This window comes from Prionailurus bengalensis, chromosome A3 (genome assembly GCF_016509475.1).
Source record: "Prionailurus bengalensis isolate Pbe53 chromosome A3, Fcat_Pben_1.1_paternal_pri, whole genome shotgun sequence".
Taxonomy (NCBI): domain Eukaryota; kingdom Metazoa; phylum Chordata; class Mammalia; order Carnivora; family Felidae; genus Prionailurus; species Prionailurus bengalensis.
Window position 1 is genome coordinate 63,987,480 of NC_057354.1, and position 11,964 is coordinate 63,999,443.

General features: G+C 36.3%; 1 protein-coding gene across 2 annotated transcripts in view; it reads left to right on the forward strand.

Moving 5' to 3' along the window:
* Nucleotides 1-11,325, forward strand: part of PPM1B (protein phosphatase, Mg2+/Mn2+ dependent 1B) — a 93,392-nt gene extending 82,067 nt beyond the window's left edge. The window contains exons 6-7 of one of the 2 annotated variants that reach the window (XM_043603285.1): nt 10,406-10,450; nt 11,178-11,325. In XM_043603285.1, the coding sequence (XP_043459220.1) occupies nt 10,406-10,450 (45 nt within the window). In that variant the 3' untranslated portion in view covers nt 11,178-11,325. Of the gene's footprint in view, nt 1-392; nt 2,166-10,405; nt 10,451-11,177 lie in introns of those variants that run through there. The other variant, XM_043603286.1, reaches the window with a different exon arrangement.
* The last annotated feature ends 639 nt before the right edge of the window (nt 11,326-11,964 follow it).

The window sequence follows — 11,964 nt, forward strand, 5'->3', positions numbered from 1 at the left end:
TGTGGATGTAGAACATTAACTTTTCTCCTTCGTGTTTCTATTTGTCACGTATCTAAAATTGCTTAACGTGCGCTAAGGCGAAAATTTGGATCTTCGAACGTAGCTGATGTTTTGATCTGTTTTTCCAATGCCAGAATGTTTTTAAGTGGTTTGTGAAAGAGGAAGGCATTTGGTGGAGAGGGGAGGAAAAAACCCAACCAGTTACCTATCTGTATTAGATAGACCCATGTGTGTACACAAGGTATACACTGCACACAGCTCTCTGTAAAAGTGCCTTTTCAAACAAAGGAAGGTAATTTGTTCATCTAATTTTGTTTTCTTTTGAAATTCAATCCAACCCGGAAGTGGTGTAGGTAAATAATAATAATATTCTTCCTTTTCTCTTCCTGTAGGGTGCTGGAGATCTAGAAGACCCATGGTAGCCTTATAAACCTTCTAAAATGCTTTTGATTCTGAAAATTGGGGGAAAAAAACTTTTAATCACAATTTGCTTCAATACAAGGGAAACATATTCTTGTGGATTCCCACCGTTTTGTGATATGAGCAGAAAATCATTAGCATTTCCCACCATTTGTTCATATTTGTGTTTTCTGATAATTGCCACTTGTAGCATTGCCTGTACTGCAGTATTTTTCGCCAACCTCAGGCATACTGGTTACACCTGTATTGAACTTTGGGCCCTAGGAACCAACGGAGTGATTTCACCACAAATAACAAACTGTGCCCAAGGTGCATGGGAATATAGTTAGCTGTACTCTGAAGATACATTATGTTTTCGTTTTTGTTTTTGTTTTAGACAAGACACACAACATATAAGCATGTAAGAGTAAAGAATTGTATGGGATGCTCCTTTCTCAGTTCACCACGTTGGAAGCCTTTTGCAGCTCTGTGGCTTGAGATTTCCTTTGAGCAATTTACTATAGGATATATATTTATTATTAATTGTTATTTAATTTTTTTTTTCTAATTTTACCTGTATTACCAAACTGGGTTCTCCGATAACGTCCAAATTGTAATGTTGCCTGCTTCAAGATAAAGTGTATTTGGCAATAATATTATAAGCCCTCACAAATTTTATGCATGTATCTACTACATCCTTCAACTCTCACTAGAAAATCTTTTGAAACCAAATGGGTTAATTTATGGCTATTTATAATTTGCTTTGACATCTCACTGCTGCAAATTTTTTTAAATGATGAGATTTTGCCTTTATAATGTAAATTGTGATTTTTGTTTTACATGTGGGTTTCTATAGTTTTACTTTTTCAGCTTTTAAGATACAAGTTTTGTGTGTAATTTGGTATAATTTTCAATTGTTTACGTTATTTTAAAAGCTCAGAATATCACATTGAAATGACTATAAATACATTTAAAATTATCTATTTTAGATCTAAGGAAATATTACAGAGATATTTTCATGGGTTCAGTAACCTTTCATTTTATAACATTGGGCACGGTACAGAGTGGCTATCACATAAGGTACTTGAAGATTATTTTAATTCTATTTTTACAATAACCTTGAATTCTTGAATTCTTTTGAGTTTTGCATGTAGTAAATCCAATTAATGCTGAACATGAAGAGTAAAATATTTATCTAAAAGAAGCTATTGGGGTAGGAGAAGCAATGAATGTATCCATTTGTACATGGTTTACATGTTGTGGATGCTTTGTAAACATTATCCTATATGTTTAAATTGTGTTTCAGCAGGATGTAATTGCCCTTGTGTGTAGTTAAAATGAGTCGTCATCTGGTCCTGTGTGAAATGGAATTCATGATATTTTCTGTAACATTTTCCTGAAGCTGTTTCTGGAGAGCCACACCATTTGAATACAGACAGCTTTCCTGACCATTTGATTTATTGTGCACCTGATTTTTGGTCTAAAGGAATTATTGCCACAATATATTTTATTTATTCCTTAGATTTTAGCCTTGTAAGTTAAAGTGCTTTACATGATGATGTTAAAAGCTATCTGTCCCTTTACCGGGTTTGGGGGGTTGTAAAAAGATAGGGAATGAAGAATGCAAAATGGTTTATTGTTCATACTGCCCACTCTGATCCAACCCTGTACTGATAGTACCTTTCCAGTAAGATATTGTGATGTTTCATACAATGCAGTGAACATAACCAACTTGTTACCTAAATAAAGAATTGATAAAAACAGTGTGACATATTACTATTTGGTATGATTTTTAAAAGCAAAAGTCCAGTTTTGAATGTTCTTTTTTAACATTTTACGTAGTTGGAATATTTATTGTGAAATTTTCATGCAAAGCCATGTGGGCGATTTATAATCCCAAAGAGGAATTATCCAAACTGTATAGGACAATACTGACTAATTCCTTCTTCACTCCAAAACCATTTTTTATGCCACTTTTTCAAGTGGTCTAGTGGCCCTTGACATACAAATAATGTGTGAATGAGAAAAAAACCTGAATTCAGTCTCCACTAATCTGAATTTTCTAGTCCAGCTGTTTTCAAATATTTTAGTCTTAGATCCCGTTTATATTCTTTTTTTTTTTTTTCATTTATATTTTTGAAGATCAAAGATCCCAAAGAACTTCTGCTTTTGTGGGTTTTATTTATTGTATTAGAAATTAAAGCCAAGACATTTATATTGTGTACTATTTTTATTCATCAAAAAATGAAATCAATTGACTGTTAACATAAATAACATTGTTTCATGACAAATAATTGTTTTCCAAATTTAGAAAATTACGTGTGGCAAGTAGACTTGTTTTCGTTTTTGTAAACTCTAATGTTGGGCTGGATTCTCAGGTCTGATTGTGCGTTTTGTTGCAATGTGGCACTTTGAAGTATATGAAGAAATCTGGCATCACAAAAATACGTATGTGGAAAGGGTATTTTAATAGCTTCAGGTAATTTTGAATATTTTGTTTGATATACTGTCAGAACTTCAGAGCCGGTAGTTTCTTGAAGGTTGGATGCAGTGTGAAATCCGCAACTTGATCAGCTTCGTACTCTGTTACATTAAAATCCATTTGCTCTATCTTGTTGGAGTTTGAATGGATCTCCTACTTTGGCATGATTTTGTAACATCATACACTGATCTTTTGGAAAATACCGTTTCATCGAATTGTGCTTTCTTTAGAATATTGACACATTATTATGCAGTGTTTAAGATTTTCTTGTGACTATAACTGATCTCCTCAGAAAAAAGTCTTGTTAAGTATTGGGAAGCTGTCAGGCTCACGGTGATGGATACAGATTTTTCAAAATTCTCATTGTCATTTGAAAGGTGAAATTTTGTCACCGGCAACAAATATTGTCAGTTGTTTTCCTTAAGCGACAGGCTTATTACTTCATTTGTTTCGGAGAAAATGTCTGCTGAATAACCATAGTCTGTCAGTCATTCTTTCAAGGCAAAATGGTGCTTCATGAAAGCGGCTAGTTCAGCACACAGCTTAAGTGACAGCCGTCACACTCAAGCATGCTACAGGAGCCGGTACCTCCCTTTCCATCACCTAAGATACTCAAAAGATGTGTACTCGAGGATAAAGGTGTAATAAAAAAAAAAAGTTTTCCTGCTTAATCAAGGACACCATTAAGTGAAACAGGTCTCCCCCCGCCCCCGCCCTTTCTCTGCGTGTGGCACGAAGAGAACAGTAGCAGCTGATTAGTTTGTTGTCTGTCTGGATACACACCGAGGGGTCTTCACTATTACCCACTATTTCTTTTGCACGGTCCATGCAAGTGTCAACATGTTGAAAAAATAGTAAGTATTAGTATTGTTAAGGACGTAGTTCTGATTTCATAGACCTCCTTGAAAGGTCCATTTTAGTCTTTTACAAAGTCTCGGGTGACTACAGATTTGTGTTAAATCGTTTTACCACACCTGAGATGTCACGTCACGTTGGCCGGATAAAGATAGGACTTTTTTTTTTTTTTAATGACCATTAAATGGGGGGGGGGGGGGCTTTATGAAGTTTTTTTGTTAAGGTTTTTCACTTAGCTGAACATTCAAGCAGAGTTGAGTGAAGTTGCCATGGAAGTGTTAAAAAAAAAAAAAAAAGCAAGCACTCGTAATTTGTCTCCTGTTTCTTGCCCAATTATGAGGCTTGGTAATTATAATATTGACTTAAGAGACTTACTGCTTGAGCTTTTGGTTTTAAATGTGTTTAGTTAAAAGTAACTGCAACTCTGAATTCTCCTTAAGTCCTTAGGTCGGTTTTATTTTGGGGATGTGTGGGATTCAGTTGGGTTTTGATGTCTTCACAGTGCTTGTCAGGCTCTCTCCCAACCACATAAGTAGATCCTTGGTCTTCATAAGAAACTGTAGCAAAATTTAAAACTCAGATGAAGTTTCCATATTAATGAGTCAATCTTCCTATGTGAAAATGATGGTGCTTGCCATGTCCCCTGAGGTGTTCCTTCCCCTCTCCCCACCCCCCCCCCCCCCAAGCTAGGCTTCAGAATGGCTTTTAATGACCAGGGAAATGGTCATCAGTTGGGGAGACAGGTTACTATAATATTAGCCCAACATTTGAGCTGGAAATTAGAGCCTCACCAATTCATATTCTAAACTAAGCTACCTGAAATACTTGATGAAGGAAGACTGTATAAATAAGTATTCTGACGTTATGAACAAAGTTAGTTTTTAGACAACAAATTGATCATCAGAAAACTGTGTGTTTTCTGGATGCGTGAAAGTATGCAGTCAGACCAGTGCGTCCGCGTATGTTACTGGAGTTAAACTTCAGTTATTGAAATTAACTGGAACTTGGCCATTGAATTTCTTTTACTTGCCAAATCATAGATTGCATTTTTCAATGATTTCAAATTCACATTTCCTCTTCCAAATTGCCTTTATTTGTATTTTGGAACTAATCGGATTTAACTAATAATAAGGGAAAGCATTTGATGAAGATTTTAGAGCACATTTTGTTTTGGGTGGCTAAATAGTAGTAAGTAAAAACTAGCATATTGTGGTTTGTGTCACATGTTAATACAATGCTCAAAGTGCAGAAAATCCATTGTATTTGTAATACAAAAGCTAAAAGTCATTACAACTAGAATTTAAGGTACTTCAAAGCAATTTGAAGAGTTACTTGCTTTTGCAAATAAACTCTTATGGGCATTATAACAATTTGTTTTGCATTGTATTTTTGTGTTCAGTTGCTTTAAGGTTTTGTTTTTTGCTTTTTTGTTTTCCTATTCAACTTTGGGAATTTTCTGTAAGCCCTAATGAGAACGCTAAGCAAGTGTTTATTTTTGTGCATTGTGTGTTACGTTGTGGTCTAGAAGTAAACCAGCTAGCTACTGATACAGAATAAGTTGCTTTTCAGGCTGCGACTACATCCCTGCTGTTCTCACTTGCTGTTTTTCTTGACTGTGGTCTCTTCTCCCCGGCCCCTTATTTTGTTTTAGTTTCATTCTACCTGTCAGATACTTCTGTTAACTAGATACATCATTTCCTGCTTAAATGGTAGCCATGCTCCTCTAATTCAGGAGTGAAGGGTACATGATCTTGGTATTAGGAGGTTAGTAATTCTTTTATCTCTCATATCCACAACTCTAGCAGCACAAAAAAGAACTGTAACTTTCAAGTATGGGTGGAATCGGGCGCCTGGGTGGCTCAGTGGGTTAAGTGTCTGACTTTGGTTCAGGTCTTGATCTCGCAGCTCGTAGGTTCAAACCCCACGTTGGGCTCTGTGCTGACAGCTCAGAGCCTGGAGCCTGCTTCGGTTTCTGTGTCTCCCTCTCTCTCTGCCCCTCCCCCACTCACGCTCTGTCTTTCTCTCAAAAATAAATGAACGTCAAATATGGGTGGAATCAAAGTTTTGGGATTTTCCCCCCTTGACTAATAACACTAGTCTATAATGGCAATAGTAATTTCTTTAGTAATTAAATTTGTACAACAAATTCATTTTTCTTCTCATAACATCTACCTCTAATGAAAATACTTGGGCATGTATTTGAGTGAAGAGGACCAGTACAATCTAAGGGCAGAGAGGAGACAGAATCCGAAGCAGGCTCCAGGCTCTGAGCTGTCAGCAGAGAGCATGATGCGGGGCTCGAGCTGGTGAACCACGGCGAGATCATGACCTGAGCCGAAGTCAGACACAACCAACTGAGCCACCCAGGTGCCCCAGTAGTTAACATTTTAAAATGATCTATACTCAACAATAAACTAACAGTCTTAAGAATTTTCATGTAGTTCAAATTCCTTAAAATGTTAGAATGACAAGGGTGCCATTTTTCAACCTCCAGAGCAGTTCTGCTTTTTTCTGAGGTACTTGTTGGGATTCCATAGAAGATTTGATTTGAGTAAAGGTTCTTTGACTTTGAAAAGCTTAAAGGTCACCAGGGTCAGAGTGTATGTATATATGACTTGGCAAATGAAAGTAGACCTACGCTCTTTTACAAGGAAGGAAACTCAGAAGTGTGTGGGCTGAACTGTGAATGAGAATTACAGGTTTTGATTTGTGATCTACCCAAGTATTCAGATTTACATATTTAGGAGGTGGGGAAGGGGAATGGAGTTGTGCCAAAGGCCAAATATCACCCACCACGAGGGGTCAACCACCTCATTACTCCTTCCCTCCCACATCCACCCACCATGTTGGGTGAGTTTTGATTTGGGCCAGGGGTTGGGGAGTGGTATTTACGGGGAGGAAAGTGTGTTATTCCCAACCTCAGGTTTGAATTTATTTGCTCACATTATTACCTCTACATCCCCTCTTCTATAAAACAAGCTAATGGTTGAGAAATACATTGGTATTCTTTTGTGTGACTACCCCACAGTGTAGTCCCCATTTCATCATCAAGGGATATTTAGACTATTTGTAACTCTCCACTAAAAAAACTGATGCAGTGGGCGTCCTGGCATGTGTCCCTTTGAGCACATGTACTAGTGTTTTTCTAGTATTTGCCTAGAGATAAAATCACTAGGTTATTAAGTAGTCATGTCTTCAAGTTAATAATGCAAATGCATTCTACTAAAGGTGTATACTAGTCTCCATTTCCACTAGAAATGTACAAAAATTCCTTTTTCTCTGTCCATCTCCATTCTCAGTTAATGCTGGTATTGCCAGACTTTAAATTTACCAGTTAGGTGAACATGAAATAGTATGCCTTCATTTGCATATCTGGTTACATGTGAGGCGAACATCTCTGTATGTGTGGCCGTTTGAGTTTCATCTGAAATGATTGCTCATGTCCTTTGCTCATTTTTCCTTTTGGTTTGCCATTTTCTCATTTGTAGTTTTTTTATATAGTCTGGATATTAACCTTTGCTTATAAGTGCTACAAAACCTAGTATCTCTCTCTCAGTATGTATGTGTATGTGTATATGCATATATATATATATACACACACACAGACATGTGTGTGTGTATGTATGTCTATACATATATGTGTGTATATACACGCATATACATACATATACATATATACATATGTATATATGTATATACATATATATACATATATATGTGTATACATATATGTGTGTATATACAGACATATACACATATGTGCACACACACTTTGTGTATGGGATCTTGTTATTTATCAGTCTTTTATGGTTTGTACTATTGTCTTTCTTGTTCAAGAAATCATTACAATCTCAAGTTCACATATTCTCTTTGCTTCCAGTAGTTGTAAAGTCTTCATCCTATCTCCCAAGCACATATATTTAGGATTTTAATCCATCTTGAGTTTACTATTTTATATAGCATGAAGTCAGGAATCTAATTTTCGGCAGGCCGCTAGCTAATTGCGTCAACACCAGGCTAGCCCTGTCTCATACCAGTTTCCTACATACATGATGCACTTCTTATTTCTAAATTCTGTTCTGTTGTCTTTTTGCGCAACCCTGTCAGATAGCACAACGTTTTCATTACTGTGGCCTCATAAATGCTGATACCTGGCAGGTACGCATTGCCACCTTCTTACATAAACGTAGTTCCCTTTAATAAAAATACAACTAAATAATCCACACTCTACTTCTTAGCAGCCTGCTTCCATTTTGGCATCTAGTATTGAAGAATTTTCACCCTGCTTATGAGAGTTCCTTTGTGTGTTCCTGTTGCACATTTACATGTTAAACTAGCCCAGAGGTCATTCTGACCCCTTTCCTTCCCCTGTAAGGCTGGACCAGTAAAAGAGCCCTGCCGTGCTGTGTTGAAGCCTGAGGCAAATGGAAAATTCAGTGACCGCGATTGTCTTTATTTAAAATTTGATGTTTTGTTCATCATGTTTTTCGCATTAGTTTGGTTCTTTTAAATGTCACGAGCGTATTTCTCTCAGTTCCTGAATTTTTTGGCCCCAATTTAAGTGCGTCACTTGATTTACCTTCGGCTCGGCCGATAAGTATGTGAACTTGTGGGCCGTTGAAGTGACTGTCTCTAGACCATTTTCCTGATTTAAGGCAGATGTTGCCAAGGAAGAATAACTCAACCTCCTCACAAGTACCCTTTGGCATAAACCAGTTTCTCCTGGGGTTTTTAGTGAAATGCTGGGAAGGCTGGACGGAGAATCCTCTGCTCCTGCAGCAGCTAGTTGCTCTTGGCTTATCTCCCTTAGGCAGTGAACCCTCTTTTAATACTCTAAAAATGTGATGCTGAGAGAAATGGCAGGTTTTAAAAGAACGTCATTTAAGTAACAGCATTAATCTCCAAAATTTATTCCAAAATGCACTATCTTAATACCTTTGAGACCGAGAAGCATCTTAGGTCAGTGGCATCTTACAGTAGCCATCTGCTAGGCATCTGTCCTGGCACAGTTGCTCTGACTTGGTAATAGCAATTCATATTTCAGACCCACGGTGGGGCTTTGCATATGGTTGGGACTACACGTGTGTTAACTCCAATGCTATTTAAAATGTCTTAAAGATGATTACCTATGATTTAACATAGAAGCAAAGTTATCGTGTAAGCAAAACAAATGACAATGTAAGGTTTGTAAAAAGTCTGTCTTAAAAACCTATTATGGGACACCTGTCTGGCTCAGTCGGTGGAGCGTGCAACTGTTGATCTCGGGGTCATGAGTTCAAGCCCCACGTTGGGTGTAGAGCTTACTGGGGAATAAAACCCTATGACAGTAAGTATAAAGTAATCCTAAGTGTTATTAAAGCACCATTTTGTTTAATTTTTTTCTTAATTATGCATTAGAAGAGTGGCACAGAAAATGACAAAATCTTGGAATTTGATATATAATTTATAGGTAAATAATATGTATAAAACATGCATGGGGATGATACACATTAATTTAGGACAGTGTTTATTTGGAAGCATTGGGAAGTGTGAGATCTTTATTTCCACCCCAGCCCCCCCAAAGACCTATCAAAATGTTAACGTTTGTTAAATCTGGGCAGTTAGATAAGGATATCATAATTCTTCTCTGCAATTTTCTGTATATTTGAATTTTTTATACAATTTTGAAATAAAAAATAAAATACAGAAACTAAGTGAATTTAGTCGTCCTGGATTGCCTTTTGGGGAGAGGGCACCAATTTATAATCCCAACAGGATACAAAAATGCCTGTGTCTTTTGCTTTCTCTCAACTGTTGCGCGTTGCCAAATTGGTGGGTAAGATACTGTAATTTGTGATATTTTCTTGACTTAATTCTCAATTATATTTGATTACTACTGAGATTGAACATTTTTTTCCTCATTTTGGCTGATTTTTATATCTTGTAATAAAACCTTTTTCATTTGCATATTTTCTGCTGATTTATTGATTTGTGAGATCTCTATATATTTAGGAAATCAACCATTCTCTTAAATATGCCACAAATTACTATTTTATTATCATTTGTCTTTTTAAATAAGGATATTGGAGGGATGGAACTAAGAACAAAACACATCTACCAATACGGAAAAGACCTAATTCCTCAAAAACTACTAAGTCAATACCATGGGGGTTTTTTTCCCCAAAAATCTTACATCATGATACCTTATTTCTGTGCTTTTTGTTACACAGTAAATTTTCGTTTCTATCCCGGTTCTTCCTACAGGCAGAATGAAGTCTTTCTGCAGTGGTTGGATGGAGAGGCACTAGAGAGCTAAGATGCTCTGATCTGAATAGTATTGGATAGCTATCTTTGGTCAAAAATATTAAAGATTATCCTTTTATCCGCCATATGCCATTTGAAGTAAAATATAATGGGGTTTATTTTTTGTTGCACTTTTAAAAAAAATTGAATAAAATGTACAGACAGTAAACTGCAAAGATCTTAGGTGTTTCATTTGATGAGTTTTGAGAAGCATCCCTTGGTTATTTATATTCAAAAGTTTTAGAATTTGGGGCGCCTGTCTGGCTCAGTCAGAAGAGCACGCAACTCTTGGTCTCGGGGTCTTGAGTTCGAGCCCCACGTTGGATTAGAGATTACTTAAATAAATAAAGTTCAAAACTTTTAGAATGTTATCATTTTCTTTAACAGTTTGAACCTTCAGTTGTATACATAGACAATCTTTTCACATTCTGAGTAAGTAAATATTTACATATATTTTCTTTTATGATTTTGCTCTTTTTATTATAAATACATAATGCTAGTTGAACGAACTTTGGGGTAATACTACATGTGGTATTTTCCATTTTCCCCTCACACCAGCTAATACATAAGCCAGTCTTTTCTCATTTATTTGAAAATGCCCTTATACTATATATTCTTGTATAAGCTTGTATTTTTATGGGCATCCCATTTCAGTGTTTTGTATTATGTAGCAATATGTCATCTTAAGTGCCATAGTTTATTATACATTTTATCATCTGGTAGGGAAGGTGCTTCTTTATTACCCTGCTTTAACAAAAATTGAATGTGTGTTTCTCCATTTGAGCTTTTGAATAATTTCGCCAAGTTTTCTCTACCAAATAAAAATCCCATGAATATTGAGTTGTCATATGCTTAGATTAATGGGTGGGGGAGGGTCATTGATATCTTTAGCAGAGAAGAGCTCCATTCCGGGAAAATGCTACATCTTTCTATGTATATGAGTGTTTTTATGCCTCCCCCCACTCCCCACTGAAGTCTTACAGTTTTATTCATATTTTTTACCCATTTCTTAAGTAAGTTCCGTGGAATTTTATGTTTCTTACTGCTGTTATGAATGAGACATTCCCCCTTCATATATTTTTAATTCGTACCTTCTTTGTAGACAATGTACTTAACCATTTAACAACAAAATCATTTCAGTTTCCATCATTTCCACCAGATGGCAGTCTCGGGCATGTCCATCTGTAAACCCAACAAGGCTCCGGTGACAAGAAAGGCAGTGGCTGGCAGACCTTCCAAGCCCCTAAAAGTACAAGGACATGAAGGTTTTTTTTTTTTTTTTTAGCCCGAAAGAAAAATGAACTCAACATTGTGTAGTTGCATTATTTCTACTTCTATTAACCTGTAATCTTACAGCCCATTAATGGAGGCAAAGAAAACCTGTCATTGCACCCTTCTAAATCTCTGTCCATGTGATAAACACCTGTGGCTTTGGGGCAGGATTTTGGTTTTATTCCAAGGATTCTCATGGCTAGAGGCAGTCTTGAATCTGTCATTATTGTTTCCCTTCTCCTAAAAGTGCCATTTAAATGAGAAGTTCCTGGGTCTCTTAATGTTCATGTAAGAACATCTTTCTTTGATTCTGGTATTTGTGATGCCCCAGACCTCTTCTGAAATGAGGTTCAGTGTTTATAGTTAATACAAAGGGAAGTAAGTTTTTAACTGGCTTGTTTTACATGAATACAAAACTTAACCCCCTTAGATTAGATACTTTATAAACTAATTAGATGATGTCAAAGATGTGTTTAAAAATATACGAGGTAGTGGATATCTTGGTCACACAAGAAACCAGCTCAGGTATTTTCTTGTAAATACTTTTTCCAGTGGCCAAAAATTTTTCCTTTTGGAAAACACATCACCTAAGTAAGCTCCCCTCTGGTGCCTTTTATTACAGTTCCATTTAACTTACTTTTAGATAATCAGAGAGTAGTAAATGACTGTAACTG